Here is a 17,161-nt window from a genome sequence, read left to right as displayed (position 1 = left end):
CCCAAGACTCACCCCGAGCCCCGTAAATAACCCCTTTATGACCAAACCGCTAACTTACATTCTAAGAACGTCTCATGCTGAATAGCTTGAACATATCCACATAATAATGTGGCCTCATTCATAAATCCCCAACATGCATGAAAATATACAGATATGCCCTCAATGGGCCAAATTACCAAAATGCCCTTATAATGAAAAGTGAACCCACATGCATGCATTTATCATCATATAATAATATAACTCACATAATCATGCATATAATCATTTAATTGCATAATAAACCAATTATGGCCCTCCCGACCCCCTAATCCAAGCATTAAGCCACATTAGGGAATTTTGGTCGTTACAATCAACCTCCAAACTTGAAAAGATAAAGGACAAATGAAGAGAGCATGTAAAACATCGTCGTGGTGCCAGCCATAATAGAAGCAAGAGCCAGTACAATTTCATGCAGTTCATTCTTTAATCAGACCTAGTCCACAAGTAGTGTTATTGACTAAGAACTTGCAATGCTCAAGTTCTCTTTGGGTTTGCAATTTGGCATCTGTTTATGTAGATGTGATTTTCTACAATTGGGCACTAGCAACTTGCCAAGAACAAATAAGGAGATAAGAATTCTTTTGGGAGCATTGGTGGGGTGTCAGCTAAAGAAACAATGATGCTCAAGTTAGTTTGATTGTAACAGAATGAAGTAATAAATATAACTAATAGAATGATTAATGATAATGATGAATGAAAGAAATAAATAAATATGTCGACAGAGCTTGAGGGCAAAGTCCTAGTCGGATGACTGATTCAACTCTCTAAGTAAAAGTAATTGGTTTGAGTATTAGATATCAGGTGATCCTTGACGACTTCTCTAGACTTCGTTTTATAGATTCTTCCTTAGTACTGTTGCCCTCTATCCTCATCGTATCGTCTAACTCGTTCAAAGAAAATGTTCTTTGAATATCATGGGAGCCCCCCCCCCCCCCCCCCCCTTCTAATTGATTCTACAGTTATTTCATTTTATCCATTTGGTTGACTGGATGAATATGGATTTTGACCTGGATATGGGTTGAACGTTGTATGGCCCATTTAATGAGTATGGGCTTATTTATTTGTATCAATGTGGGCTGGGTTGGTTCGCTTGACTGCCTTGTTGGGCTTTAAGTATATTAGGGTATTAAGCAAATTTTTACCACTAGATCTCAACCTTATTTATAGGCGGTTTGTGGATGCTTAAAGCCCTTTAATAAAAGCTAATTACAATGCTTAATATAATTACATGGTAAATACTTTGTTTACATAATGGTAAGATTGTGTTAAGTGGGCTTAGTGCACTAGGTACATCTTGTTCAGCACACAAGCCTTGTTCTTCTCCTTCCTAAGTAGCCACATTTGAAGCTGGTTGATGAGCTCTAGGCGTAAGGAGTACGACCACATATGGGGAAGTGGCAGGCAATATCTATTGGGGGAGAGTGAGATTACACCACCACAATATTTAGAATCTAAACAAAATCATGCTAGACATAGACCAAGAAAAATAGAGTTTAGATGATGCAAACCCTTGTAGTTGATCAAAGTTCTTCAAACATCTTGAAGCTTCAAAACCCTAGTTGAACCACCACTTTGAACTTCTTCTTCTTCCTTGTAAAAACACAACCAAAGGCTTACACACAATTTGTATCGCTGTCCCAAATATCTACTTCCTAGCACTCCATTGATGCTTGAGGCTTTTTCTAAGAGGAAATGAGAATTGGGATTGAGCAAGCCTTAAACTCACAAAGTCAAGCACTTTCTTTTATGAGTTTCTTGAAGAAAACTTGAGATTCTTTAAAGTTAAAGAGAGAGAGGTTAGAGATGTTGGTATTCAATGAGAAAAATCAGAATACGCAGCGAAATAAGATCTTTTTTTTTAATTTATTAATACTAGTCAAGATTATACATATATAGATATATTAAATAACACATAAAATGAATAGAGATTACCTCTCGTAGCCTATTAAGTGTCCTTGAATTTTTTCGTATAAATCAACGATCTTCCTATCCTTTCTGAAAGCTCACGCCTTAGCCTTCCAAGTCAATCCTCAATTTCTAGATGTACTAAACACATGAGATCTAGAGATGATTGAGAAGAGAGAGGCTATAGAAATTTCTAGATTTCAAGTTTAGGAAATTCTATCGTTTCTTTCTTTTGAGAGAGTTTGCAGTTCAAAAACATAATTTCTTAAAACTTCTTCTAAAAGTATACTTAACTAATTTAATTAATTTTTATTTTATTTAAAATAAAACTGATCAATTACATTATTTTAATTATTTAATTTAAATCATATTTAAAAAGAATAATTAAATAATATTAAATAAAAAAATTAATTTGAAATTCAAAATTCAAATCTCAGGGGTAGAAATATCCTTGTGGTGCCACCTAGTGGCTCTCCTTGATTTTCTCATTTGTTTATTTAATTAATATTTAAGATAATAATTTTTTTCTAAAATAAATATCAGTTAATTCAAAATTAATTTTATCTTAAAATATTAGTTTTAAATAAATATCAGTTAATTCAAAATTAACTTTATCTTAAAATATCAATTTTAAACAACACGATCTCTGTGGCCACTGGGTGTTAGATAGTTGTCTGTGGTCCAAAGCACCTCTCTAGCTGATACCTATCAATTATTCTTCTCTTTCGGATGAGGTGCTCTCACACTTGGGTGAGTTGGTCACGACTTGAGGGGCTTTTGGAGAGTCACTTTCCGACTAGGTTATCGGGAGGTGATGACCTTTGATGATATACTCCTCCTGTGGTGATAATGATGACGAAATCTGGACTTGAGTTTCCGTGGAGCATTAAACATCTTAATTTATGTCACATGTCGAATGATGAAAACACAGACAATAAAAATCAATCCCGACCCACCCTGCTTAAATATTAATGGGAAAATTCTCGCCCCATACCCCGCACCACTTAAAGCGATGAAAAACCAACTTATAGGGTCATATTACTGCGGTACACTGCCCCATGTGGTGAAATTGACATTTCTAGTCATCAAGCTAATTTTTGGGATAACGCTGTATATAATGTGAGTTCAACTTTAGGTATTTATAGTACAATTATTTTTTTATTTTTAAATGCTAAATGATCAATTTTATTATGTGCTCAAACTCCAAGCATTATGCATCATTAAATGTTAACATAATAATTTTATTAGTTTTTTCGAAGCTTAAAATGCAAGGATTTTGAATTACTAAATTTTCTAACCAATAAAAATGTTAAAGAAAACAATATAGTTGTATAAAAAATTATATAATTATGTTTGGTTGTGACATGAATTTTGTGTATGATTCTTGGAGGATATAAAATATAATATTTGATTATACATTAAAATATCATACATGTATATATACATTACTAGGTGCAAGCAACATATAATGCGTGTTTGCTTAGTTTTATTTAAAAAATTTATTAATTATTTTATTAAATTTTTATGATTGTCATATAAATTTTAAATAAATAAACAATATCATATATAAAAAGATGACATAAACATATTATAAGAAAAATAAAACCAAAATATTGTCTATGATTTTTTTAAAAAAATAATAATCATATGATAACATTTTAGATCACAAACTATCATATTTAATGTATAAAACATTCATGATATTATTCAAAACACACCTCAATGATGGAGAAGAAGCTTGATTTGATAGAAAAAAAATGTTATTATAATTTCTTATATAGTTATATTATTTATACACACACGACATATATATATATAATGTATTTATAATATTTGTTGTTATTTAATATGAATATATATATATTTATGTAAGTTAGATTAACTATAAATGATAAAAAATTAAGATTATGTATTATATATTATTATAATAAGAGTAATTAATGGCAAAACCTTCTCATCTTTGCATTCTTATACACTTAACCCCAAATTCTTTTTTTTCGTCGGTGAAACCTCACAATCCATGGTTCCGTTAGCAAATATAAGGTCTTTGGAGCCATCTGACCATCTAAACTAATGTCACGTCATAATTTTTTTTTTAAATTAAAATAAATAAATAAAGATATTTAAATTAATTCAAAATAAAAAATTATTTTAATTTAAATATAGATTAATTAATAATTAAAACGATTACTTAAAAATAGATTAAAAACTAATTCTTAATTCTTTTTCTTTTCTTCTTCTTTTTCTTCATTCCTTCTTCTTCTTCTTGAAGCCCTAGCCGCCTACCCATTCCTTCTTTCTTTTTGTCATCTCGCACTCTCTATCTCCCTCTTCGCATCTCGACTTGAATGACAACACCCTCCAAGCCCCTTCGACGGAGGTTGCAGACCACAACAAGATCGCCCCGTCTTCGATCAAATCTGGTCTTCGACGGAACCAGGAGCTTTTCACCGGAGCTCTTTGCCTGCAGGTAGTTGTCGAAGCAACTGGGAAATTCTTGCTTTTGGTTTGCTTCAGATATCCCCAGTTGAAGTGTGCAGTTGCTCTTCGTTGTTGCCCATGTTTTTGTTGTGTTTCAGGTGGAAGCAGTTGTCTCAGTGGGGAGTGAGTTTGAGTTTGAGTTTGAGATTGTGATTTTGTTGATGCCCCTGTTTTTGTTGTATTTCAGGTGGAAGACACCATATTCACCTATTGATTTACTGGGTTTGATTTTGGGGTTGGGAAGTTGCAAGAAGAAGAAGAAGGAGGAGGAGGAAAGAAGAGGGTTGGGGTTAGGGCTGGGTCACGTTGGGTTGCGCGAGACAGGGCAAAGGCCTGTGCGAATGGAGAAGTTGCGAAGGGGAGAAAAAGAGGAAGGAAAGAAGAAAAAGAAGCAGGGAAGAAAGAGGAAAAAATTTAGGGTTTAGTTTTTAATTTTATTTTAGATTTATAAATTAATATTAATTTTTTGTTTTTAATATATATTTTTTGTTGTTAATACTTTTTAAGTAATTTTTTAACTTTAATCAATCTGTTTTAAATTTAAATGATATTTATATATTTTTTAATTTAAAAAAAAATTATGACATGGCATTAGTTTAAATGGTCAGGTGGCTTCACGTTGGCAGTTAACAACCACAATAAACGGAGACTTTAGATTTGCTAACAGGACCGTGGATTGGGAGATTTCACCAGTGAAAATAAAGAATTGAGGGTTAAGTGCATAAGAATGTAAAGATGAGGGCGTTTTGCCACTAATTACTTTTATAATAATGATATTTTATAACATTTGAATTTATATTACAGGAATGCTACGGTCAACCTCATATTCCAACATCTTAGTCAACTTCCGCCCCCAAAAACACATGTTGGAGTATTTTTTTTTCCAATTTTTTTTCATGTCCGTGTTTGTTGTAGTTACGACATCGTTCCTGCAAATTTTCAAAAAATTATGAATAGTTTATAGTACCGAAAACAGAGTTCTTGATATTCTAGTTTACCATGCGTCAAAAAAATACAAATATATTTTCAGTATTGTAAACTATTCGGAATTTTTCAAAAATTTGCAGGAAGGATGTCGTAACTACAACGAACACTGCCATGAAAAAAAATTGGAAAAAAAATACTCCGACATGTATTTTTTGGTGCAGAAGTTGACTAAGATGTTGAAATAAGAGATTGTTGCTAGCACTCTTCTTTATATTAATATAATTATTAAATATATGGTCTTGTATTAAATATTATTATAATGATATTTTATAATATTTAAATTTATATTAATAAATATTTATTTTTAATTGATTTTAAAAATATATTTCGTTAAATATTTATAATATTATGTTAAAATTAAAAAAAAATAGTTAAAACAAAAAAAATCATTAAATACACATAAACAATGTGTGCGACATATAAATTTACATAAATATCCTAATAAATAAAGGTACCCACAAATTTCATTTCACATGAAATGTAATATGAAAGCCAACTATTTACTTTCATTTTAATCCCATGAAAGATAAAGTAAGTACCAAAAATATCACTTTCATACCAATAAAAACATACAACTCTCTTTTCCAAAAAAAAAAAAAAAAAAAAAACCTACAACTCTACTATCAAACAAAAGAATCTTTTTACTTTTGCATTCTCATTCTAACATTACATCATACGAGAGTGTCTCTAAATAATCAATTTTCAACTTTAGATGTTTAAAGTTGAAATTTTTTGAATTATTAAATGTTAAAAAGATATTTTTTGGGACACTTAAAGTCCAAGGATTTAGAATTGTTAAATATTAAAATGAATAATTTTTTAAGTTTTGATCCTTAAAGTCAAATAATTTATAATTGTTAATGTTAAAAAAAAACTGTCAACTTTGGATAATTAAAGTAAATGAATGATGATTATTAAACACTAAATAATTCATTTTTAATTTTAGATACTTAAAATATACAATTTTGAATTGTTAAATGATTAATTTTATAACTTTTGATGAATAAATTAAAAAATTTGAGTTATTAAATATTAAAAATTCCAACAATACTCAAACTATTTTTCTGTTATCAAACAACAATAATCAAACTTTGATATTTCCTAATAAAATTATATACAATAATAAATTTTCAATATAATTAAATTGATTATTGACAGATATTATTTGAATAGAATTGTGGTATACTCACTAATCGTAAAATTTAATTAATATAAATTAAAGTGAAATATTTTAGTCATTGTACTTAAAGTTAAATATGTACTAAAAATATATTTTATAGAAATGGGGTACCTTTACAATATTTTGAAGTGTAAGTATAACTCTCATTTATCATGTTCATCAATTTCTATTATTGTAAAAATAAAGTATATATATATACATAAAAAACTAATAATTGTGACAAAATTACCCAAATTTTTCTATGCGTGACAAATATATACTGAAGGTTATTTTGTAAGTGTGTCAGATAAATATTCAAACTTTTTTTTTGATGGGTTACTCAATGCTTTTAGGCGGTGGGTAGTAATGATCACTACTTTAGTGAGCTTAAGAAATTCCACCGCTAAAAAAAAGTTGCTTACAAAAACTTGAGTAGTTTCATGACAATATCCTTATATATATATTATCTTACACATATTTACAATAGTATTAAAGACACAACTATTTACAACTGGTATTTGGGTTTCTCTATCGCCAAAAGGGAGATAAATATAATTATTAAGGGTCTGATTGGTTCGCGATTGAAAAACTGTATTTTTGAAAAGTGAGATTCTAAAATGAAAATCTGAATTTAGTGACTAAAATCATGTTTCTGAAAATGTGATTGGTTCAATGTCAGTAAACTGTTTTTGAGTTTTAAAAAAATGAATCTGTGATTGTTATTAAATTTGAAAATATAAGATAAACTGAATATGTGATTGGAACAGCTGAATTTGAATATTATTTTAATTTTATATATTTTATATACATAGGTTTTATAATATTAAATTTTGATTTATCAATAGATTTAATTAAGTAAAATTTAATTATATTGATAAATTAAAATTTAATAATAATTATTGATTAAATTTATAACAATATTACATTGTCATCTATAAAAATACCAGCACAACTTATTTTTTAATTGTGCATAAATGTCATAAAATGTTCCATAAACACCTTATTACTAGTGGGAACATACTCAAGTCATAAAAATTGGCAAAAAAATAAAATAAATACAAGCAATGATACAAAGGATAGGAGTAGAGAGAACAAACAAATCCTGATTTTGATTTTAAGTTTTTGGAGAAAAAATCACAAAACAGAGAAAATACAAAATTGTTGTTTTCTAAATTACAACACAAAATTAGAATTCTGATTAGGATATAGTTTTCAAAAACAATCTACCAATCAAATATTTTGGTAGGTCCCACAAATTTTAAGTTTTCAAAATCATAAAATCATTTCCAAATCTTCAACCAATCACACCCTAATATTTTTTGGGTAAGACTATTGACATTTAGGGATGCACATTTTATCTATCGGGACGGGCCCTGCAGGGACTTGCCCCTAATGGGGCAGTGAATCATTGTCTAAATGGGGAACAAGACGGAGGTAGAGATAATTTTCAATCCTCGGATGCTAAATGGAGCGGGGGCGGGGAGCCCACCAGAGTCTTGTTTAAATTATTGTATATTTTTGTAATATTTTATATGTATTTTATATATTTATTTACATGTTATTGTAGTATATTAGTAATTTTTTTAATATTTTAATTTTTATTTGTGATCATGTTTAGTATTTTAAATCATAAATATTGTGTAATATTTTAATTTACATATAATTTACTATTTTTATTTTAAAATTTTAAGATAAAATTGATTTTTTAAATAAATGAGTTCCCTGTGAGGATTTCCCGCCCTAATAAGGGATTCCCCACCTCGTCCCCGATGGGGAATAAGCGAGGATGGGACAGGGAGACGGGGATTAAAATTATAAATGAGGACGGGGACGGGGGGAGCACTCCCCGCCAAGTCCCTGCCCTGTGTGCATCACTACTGACATTCCATTTTTTCTTACCTTGTCCTTATTTTATATTTTTTTTGAAAGGTAAGGAAATTTCCCTTGATAAGTGTTGACCCAGGATTTGGCCAACTGACACGGAGTCAGAATATGCTTGATATGAATGAATATGTAGAGAGAAACGTAATGACAAAAAGTAATAACAACACGATATTTTTATAGTGGTTCGGCCCCAGGATCTGGTAATAACCTACGTCCACTTAGATTGTTATTGATATGAGAATCAAAGGAGTGATCAAAGAACAAGGGTTCAATGAGTTTTACTAACCTCTCAAGAACAATACAATATCACTAGGAGAATTACTATAGTCTCAAATGATTCAAAAGCCAAAAGTCCCTTCCTTGAGCTATCTTTTGCTATTTATAGGCTCAAGGGGGATTACAAAAGATTGTTACAGATATTCTTTCCTGAATTATCGGATACTCAGGAGATTGTGTGAGTTAAATTCGGGATTTACAAAGATCTTCTCATTAATGTTGCTTTGTATGCGGAACTATCGACCAGACTGGTCGCAGGTAAGACCAGGCTGCTTACTGCTCCTAATGCGTCTTCTGGTCGATACTCTAGCATAACTTTTCCAGGTGTCAGCCACGTGTCCAGGGATCACTTGCCACGTCATCAATGCTAATTTTTTGGATAACAATAAGTAAATTAGACATAGTCCATTACATAAAGATATCGCTGATAGAGCATGATCAACAATAATAGGCTTACTAAGTCGTTTACAATAAAAGGAAGAAAACCATAATAACCTAACTAAAGGTCCAATAAGCTGCCAACTATTGAGCATCAAAAGAGTGTGAGGTAAACTAGGTTTCTAAATCAAATGAACATATGACAAGCTTATCCCACTATGATAATCAACCAAAAGTCTTCCAATAAAAATTGGAAAAAAACAAACCCATTATTCAAACAAGATATAATGGCAACATAGCAACGACCAACTATGCTCATGAAACTCGACCAAGATAACGATAATTCACGAAGCACATGGTCAATAAAGATAGAGATCGATGACTCCCCCTGAAGGCGAAGGGAAGCCTGATTGAGATCCCTGCATAAGCAAACTGAGTAACTCGATGAATCACCAACACCTAAAAAGACACTCAACCATTCTCCCAAACATCGAAAATAAACATGCACAAACAAAGTAAGCTTCACCCAAAGCACCATGATCCATGCAAAGGAACAATGGACCAATGAAGAGTGAACAACACCATTATTAATTAAACGCAACACAAACAAATCAAAGTAAATAAACTAAAACACCATAAACAAAATTCGGCAGAAGCCCATCTTTCCAACCCCAACCCCGTATTTGATCTAGCCCAAAACCCCACCCCGTATGAATCCTGGATTTGGATTCCCACCCCACTCGACCACCAGTCGCAAAGCCGCACCAAGCACTCACCACAACCGTCGGTAGATCTTTAGATCCCACAAGAAGGGTCCAAAGGATTAACCCAACCACTGGACAGTCACCCCTCCGTCACCACTGCCCATCCCGCACCATCTAAGACACGGATCTACAAACCCAGAGGAGAAGAAGAGAAGACACGACTTCACCAACAACTCTACACAGCCTCTCAGCCAGAACCTCCCGAGCCCAATCATAGGTTGATCGGCTCCAACCGAGAGAAATAAGTCACGATCCTCGGCGACGCTTGAATGGAAGAGTAGAAACCTTAATCCCCTAAAGGAGAGAGAGCATTCGGGTATAATTTTCATCGTTTTATTATCTTTTCTATTATTATTATTAGTTTCCCCTTACCTTGTCCTTATTAATTATTTAATTTATTAAATATATTATTTTGATGAATTAACATTAATATTTTAATTAAATATTAAAAGATATAAATAAATTATATAACACCTTTAAATTTATAATATACCACTTATATATTAATTAATATATCATTTTTAATTATAAAAATAATTTGTACAGGTATAAAAATATAATATTTTTATTTTACTAATGATTTTGATTTCAATATGGTATTTTTTTACTTTTAAATTATTTATAATTATATTTATATATTCTTATTTTGAGTTAAAAATAAAATGAAAAATTGTAGTTTACTTTCATTATTTTTTTTCAATTGAGAGTAAATATATATATTTTATAAACAATAAATATTTATAAAGGTAAAGTTTATTTTTCATTTATTATTAGGAGTATTTTCATACTAATTTTTTTTTAGAAAGTATATGAAATTTTAATTTTTTTTATCAGAGGTTAATTTAAAATAAAATAAAAATAGAGAAAATTAAGTGATAGAGATATATAAATTGTCTCAATGGAAAATGTAAAACTCTTACAACTCTAAGCAAAAGAATACAATAGACAAAATAATTGATTAAATAAGTTACAATTCTATTCCAAAAGATACATGTAAATATAGAAAAAAGTAGAAGAAGATAGTAATAGAAAATATAACTCTATAACAAAATGATACAAATAAACTAGAAGTAGTAGAAGAAAGATGTAGAATATATTACAACTCTAAAACAAAATATACAAACAAAGGTGTATATAGAAAATAAAAGAAGGATATGGAAAAGCAATAGTTGAAAAAGGAAAAACAAGAACAATAAACAAAACTCCCACTTATACAACCAAAGTGAAGAGCATTGAGGATCTCCAACTTGAACAAGGTTTACAACTTTTGTCCAAAAGCTTATTTCCCTCTATCTCAAGCACTAAGAGAACTCTCACAAATGAAAATAGCTCTCTAGAATATTCAAGCCTCTAGATGATTTTCTAGCCAAGTGCTCTATGTAATGCCCCGAATTCTCCGTTGTGTTTAACGGCGTGAACAGTAGGCCGGGAGGGCCATACTTGCTTAATTAAGTTATTAATTGATTAAATGCATGTATATATTGATTATAATATGATATGATGTGAAATGCATGCATATGTGTCCATATTTCTTATTACAGGGGTGTGATGGTAATTTGGCCCGTTGAGGGTAAATTAATTATTTGTACGCATGTTGGTGATATATCTTGAGACCACATTATGATGTGGGTTTGTTCGAGCTATTTGGCATGAGACGATCAAGGAATGTTAAACATCAGTTTGGTCATAACGGGCTTAAGCTCGGGGCTCGGGGTGAGTCTCGGGGTGCTTTTAATGTTTAGAGTGTTACCGGGGATTAAAGGGTAACGGGAGGTGAAATATTGGTGTTTGAGGATATTGAGATTAGCGGGAAAAGGGAAGCGTTAATTATGATTAACGGTGTAGGTGGAAAATGTCAAAATTACCCTTGAAGTGGTTATAGGAGCTTTATTAGACCTAGGGGTATAATGGTCATTTGTGATTTGGATATATATGATGTATAGATGGCTGTAAAACAGAACCCAAAACAGAGTTTGCTTCATCCTTCCCGTACCTTCACCTTCCTTCATTCCCCTTGTGAGTTTTTGTGATCTTGTTGAGGATTTGAGCTTGGGAGCTAGGTCCTGACACTTTGGGAGAGTGTTCCACAGTGGAAGAGCACCATAACCTGAACTTGAGGTAAGATTCTAGCCATTAATTTCCATGTATGCTCTGTTTTCGTTTTAGGATTTCAGCTTTGGAATTTGGTGTGGAAAGTTGGAATCAAGGGGAGTTCTTGTGGGGTTTTACTTGGGTTATGATGGGGGAGAGTTATGGGTGATGTTTGGAGGTTTAAATGGGTGTTTGAAAGAGGTTTGGGTGGTGTTTAAACTGGGTTTGAAGGGTTGGTTCTAAGAGAAATCGTAGAGGAAGAAAAACAGGGGTTTTGGCTGAACTGGGTGTTGCGCCGCAGCATGGCCAGGGAGAGCCGCGGCCCTTGGTGAAATCTGAGTTTGGGCGCCTCTGTTTGAGGGGCGGGCCGCGGCCCTTAAGGCATTTTTGGCCAAAGTGAGCTTTTTAGCATGGGGATTCAAGCCTAAGGCCTCGGGAATGAACCTACCACCCGGTTGGGTAGTGTTTGAGGTCCCGGAGGTTAGGTTTTGGTTTGGGAACCTTTTATTATTCATTTTATTGATAGAATCCCATGATTTGGTTATGACCAGGTAACCGCTAAAGGACCAAAAAGTCGATCGTTCTCAGGGTCACTCTTTTATTTGTTCTTGCTCGAACCGGAGGTAAGAAAACTGCACCCCAAGTGTGACATGCATGGATGTTTGTGAGGCATGTTGGTTATGTAATATGGACATGGATTGAACATGGAATGCTTAGCATATGTTGTTCGCTTGTGCATAGCACTGACTAATTAGTCAGGTTTGGCAAAGGTGCTAGTATCAACTGTGAAGCTGTGACTGATTAGTCAGGTTCGGCAGTGGTACTGGGCACTGGTCACGTTGCACTGACTTGTCAGTCAGAATTGGCAAAGGTGTTAGTGTCAGCTGTGAAGCTGTGACTTATTAGTCAAGTTCGGCAGTGATACTGGACACTGGTCACTTAGCTTTGACTTATTAGTCAAGGATGGACTTAGCGTGGTTCACGCAAGCCAACGGAGATTAGATCTAATCGGCTATTAGAATTGAATGACTCAAGGAGCATTAATGCCTGACCGACCCTGAGGGTCGATGAACAAACAGAGCTTGGAGGCTGGTGGCTTACTTGGCAGCCACTCTCCCGCTAGAAAACAGAGCCTGGAGGCTAGTGGCTTACCTAGCAGCCACTCTCCCGCTAAAATCATGTGATGTTCATTTTCTTGTTGAAAGCTTTATGTTCAGTATGATTATAATGATAATCATTTGATAATGTTTATGAGAAGTGTTATGTTTTCTTGCTGGGCTTTGGCTCATGGGTGCTATGTGGTGCAGGTAAAGGGAAAGAAAAGCTCACCTAGCCTTGAGTGGAGAGCTGATGTGGTGGTGTGTACATATGCGGCCGCTTGACCACCACGGTCAAGGTGTTCTCAGAGGAACTAGGGGGTTTACCCTACTTTTTCCGCTTAGGTCGGCGGGATTGTAAATTTAAAACTGTAATGACCATTTTGTACTGAGAACCACTTGTAAATGTTTTGTTTAGCTCTGCAGAGCAGTTTGTAGTAAAAAATCTCCATTTCCTTTTTATTGGTTTTATGCCTTAACCCGTTAATTACACCAAGAGCACGTTTTTGACCAAAGGACTCAGGTAACGAGTCAAATTTCCGGTCCACCGTTCACCGTAACTGTTCTGGGGTAGCCAGGGCGTTACAACTTGGTATCAGAGCAATGCCAAGGTTAAGTTTCCTGTAGACTGGCTGGGCATGTACACACATCACTGAAGTCAAGCTCGACTCTTGGTTTGGTAACTCTTTATGTAGTTATGTGCATAACTGCCTAAATGTGGTGCAAATGCTTTACCTGTATGCATGAGTCACTGTGTTGGCCTTGTGCCCCTGAAATATTATGAACTGTTATGTGATACATGCTGAGTGCTGAGTGCCATAAACATGTATCTGTTTGTGCATATTGAATGACTGTGGAATATGATAATTGTCTGCTTGTTCTTGGACCGTGAGGCGGCAAGAGGTTTAGTTATTACTACCTGACTGGCCGTATTGATTATTGTTTCAGTAAGGTATCAGTGACAGAATGAACCCAGAACAGACAGACACTACAGCTGGCCAGAGTGGTCAAGGTCAGAATAATGACAATAGTCAGGGTCAAGAGAATGACCAATCCCAGATTCCACAGCCAGCACCGGCAAACTGGCAACAGTTGTTTAGTGATTTGCAGGCTATAGTGCTGAAACAGGGGGAGGAGCTTCGTCTCCTGAGGCAGCAACAAGTGCTTGCAGTGGTTAATGTGTCAGAGGCACCTTCTGTGTCAGTGCCAGTTATTGGGCAGCAGCCTGGGGTTGAAAGCAGATTGGAACCTCTTTATGAGCGGTTCAGGAAACAGCAACCTCCTGTTTTTGAAGGCAGCGCTGATCCTATCAAAGCTGAACAATGGATGAGCATGCTTAACACTATTCTTGACTTTATGAAGGCAGTGGGTAGTGAGAGGGTGGCCTATGCTGCCTAAATGTTTCGGGAAGATGCCCGGATATGGTGGGAAGTGGTTGGTCAGACCAAAGATGTTAATCTCCTGAGCTGGGAGGAATTTCAGACCTTGTTTAATGAGAAGTACTATAATGATGCTATAAGAGCGGCGAAGGCCGATGAGTTTATGAGGCTACTTCAGGGAAGCTTATCAGTTACTGAATATGCCTTAAGGTTTGATCGTTTGGCAAAGTTTGCCAAAGAGCTGGTGCCCACTGATGGGACCAGGAGAGAGAGATTCCTCCAGGGGCTACAACCCAGGTTAGCTCGTGACGTTCGTATCACCACTGTGGGAGGAGTCACTACTTATACACAGGTGGTGGAGAAGGCACTCACAGCTGAGAGTGCAGAGATTAAGATCTGGCGTGACAATGCAGCCAGAAGAGATTTCAGGAGGCCAGGTCCTCCATTTGTTGGTTCTGGTAGGGGTGTTGGCCCCAGTGATCAGAAGAGGAAGGTTCCTGATACCTTCCCAATTCCAGGTCCTGACAGGAGACCTCGTGGTGTTACAATAGGTCGTCCTGGGAGCAATGAAGCCTGGAAGGCTCGTCCTGAATGCCCTAGGTGCAAGAGGCGGCATTTGGGAGAGTGTAGGGCAAAGGCCTGCTTTCTGTGTGGAGTAGTGGGTCACCTTAAGAAAGATTGCCCTCAGATAGGGAAAGAGGAACCCAGAAAGGTGGACAGCTCGGCCCCAGCTCGAGTGTTCACGTTGACTCAAGCAGAAGCTGAGGCTTCCCCCTCAGTTGTTACAGGTCAGCTTCTTAGTGCAGGAACCCCGTATCGTGTGTTAATTGATTCTGGTGCTACGCATTCCTTTGTTGCTAGTAGCGTTATTGATAGGTTGTGTAGACCTTGTGATTTCTATGCTGTGGGGTTTGGTACCTTGTTACCCACTGGGGAGATAGTGGTGTCCAGAAGGTGGGTCAGATCTTTGCCAGTGACAGTAGAGGGCAGAGAGTTGTCAGTGGACTTGATAGAGTTAGTTATGACTGACTTCGATATGATACTGGGTATGGATTGGTTGGCAAAGTATGGGGCAACTATTGACTGCAGAAGGAAGATGGTCACCTTTGAGCCTGAAGGTGAGGATCCTTTTGTATTCGTTGGCACTGTGCATGGACCTCGTGTTCCTATGATTTCTGTGTTGAGGGCCAGGGATCTACTGCAGAGAGGCTGCATTGGATTCTTAGCCAGTGTGGTTGATACCACCCGGGTCATGCCAGTGAGACCAGAGGATACCAGACTTGTATGTGAGTTTCTGGATGTGTTTCCAGAGGATTTGCCAGGATTGCCACCACACAGGGAGATTGAGTTCGTTATAGAATTGGCACCAGGGACGAAGTCAGTGTCTAGAGCACCATACAGAATGGCCCCAGCTGAGTTGAAAGAGTTAAAAGTGCAGTTGCAAGAGCTGCTAGATATGAGTTTCATCAGACCTAGTTTCTCACCCTGGGGTGCGCCAGTTTTGTTTGTGAAAAAGAAAGATGGTTCTCTAAGAATGTGTATAGATTACAGGGAACTGAATAAGTTGACAATTAAGAATAAGTATCCTTTGCCAAGGATAGATGATCTGTTCGATCAGCTGCAAGGTATGAAGGTATTCTCTAAGATCGACCTTCGTTCTGGTTATCATCAGTTGAGGGTCAAGGAGGGAGACATACCGAAGACTGCTTTTCGTACCAGGTATGGGCATTATGAGTTTCTGGTTATGTCATTTGGATTGACTAATGCCCCTGCTGCTTTCATGGATATGATGAACAGAGTGTTCAAGGATTACTTAAACCAGTTTGTGATCGTCTTCATCGATGATATTCTGGTATATTCTCAGACTGAGTTGGAACATGAGCAGCATCTGAGGTTGGTTCTACAGAGACTGAGAGAACATAGATTGTTTGCTAAGTTCAAGCAGTGTGAATTCTGGTTGTCTCAGGTATCCTTTCTTGGACATATTGTCAGTAAGGAGGGGATTAAGGTGGATCCAGCAAATATCGAAGCGGTCAGAGATTGGCCAAGGCCAAAGAATGCTTCTGAGGTTAAAAGTTTCCTTGGGTTGGCAGGTTATTACAGGCGGTTCGTGGAAGGGTTCTCAAAGATTGCTAGTGCTTTGACTGAGCTGACACGCAAGAGCCAGAAGTTTGTGTGGTCAGATAAGTGTGAGAACAGCTTCCAGGAACTGAAGCAGAGGTTGATTACAGCTCCGATTCTGAGTCTTCCGACAGACCAGGAGAAGTTTGTGATTTACTGTGATGCATCTCATCAGGGTTTGGGCTGTGTTCTGATGCAATCAGAGAGAGTTATTGCCTATGCTTCTCGTCAGTTGAAGGAGTATGAAAAGAGGTATCCTACTCATGATCTGGAGTTGGCAGCTGTGGTTTTTTCTTTGAAGATATGGAGGCACTATCTCTATGGAGAGAAGTGTGAGATCTATACAGACCACAAGAGTCTGAAGTACTTCTTCACCCAGAAAGACCTGAATATGAGGCAAAGGTGTTGGCTGGAGTTAGTGAAAGACTATGATTGTGAGATCTTGTATCACCCAGGGAAAGCCAACGTGGTAGCTGATGCTTTGAGCCGGAAAGGTCTGGGGCAGATTCATGGTATGAGGCTGTTAGCCAGAGAGTTAGCAGATGATATGACCAGAGCTGGTATAGAGTTGCTGGTGGGCCAGTTGGCTAACATTACGCT

The 17,161-nt window shown here is 35.6% G+C and overlaps 1 protein-coding gene across 2 annotated transcripts; it reads left to right on the top strand.

Annotated features, from left to right (window-relative positions):
* Positions 1-3,783: 3,783 nt before the first annotated feature.
* On the top strand, positions 3,784-4,905 carry LOC133804646 (uncharacterized). Of its 2 annotated transcripts, none has more exons than XR_009878561.1 (2): positions 3,784-4,523; positions 4,613-4,905. XR_009878561.1 is itself a non-coding variant. In XM_062242787.1 (2 exons), the coding sequence occupies exons 1-2, from the start codon at positions 4,293-4,295 to the stop codon at positions 4,848-4,850; spliced, it is 360 nt and encodes a 119-aa protein (XP_062098771.1). In that variant the 5' UTR covers positions 3,803-4,292; the 3' UTR covers positions 4,851-4,905. The 2 variants fall into 2 exon arrangements, 1 of the variants encoding a protein (XP_062098771.1); XM_062242787.1 differs by having other exon boundaries at positions 3,803-4,414.
* The last annotated feature ends 12,256 nt before the right edge of the window (positions 4,906-17,161 follow it).

The sequence above is a fragment of the Humulus lupulus genome, chromosome X, assembly GCF_963169125.1.
Source record: "Humulus lupulus chromosome X, drHumLupu1.1, whole genome shotgun sequence".
NCBI classification, from domain to species: Eukaryota; Viridiplantae; Streptophyta; class Magnoliopsida; order Rosales; family Cannabaceae; genus Humulus; species Humulus lupulus.
Note: the sequence above shows the minus strand (reverse complement) of the source record. Positions and strands in the feature narration are given on the sequence as shown.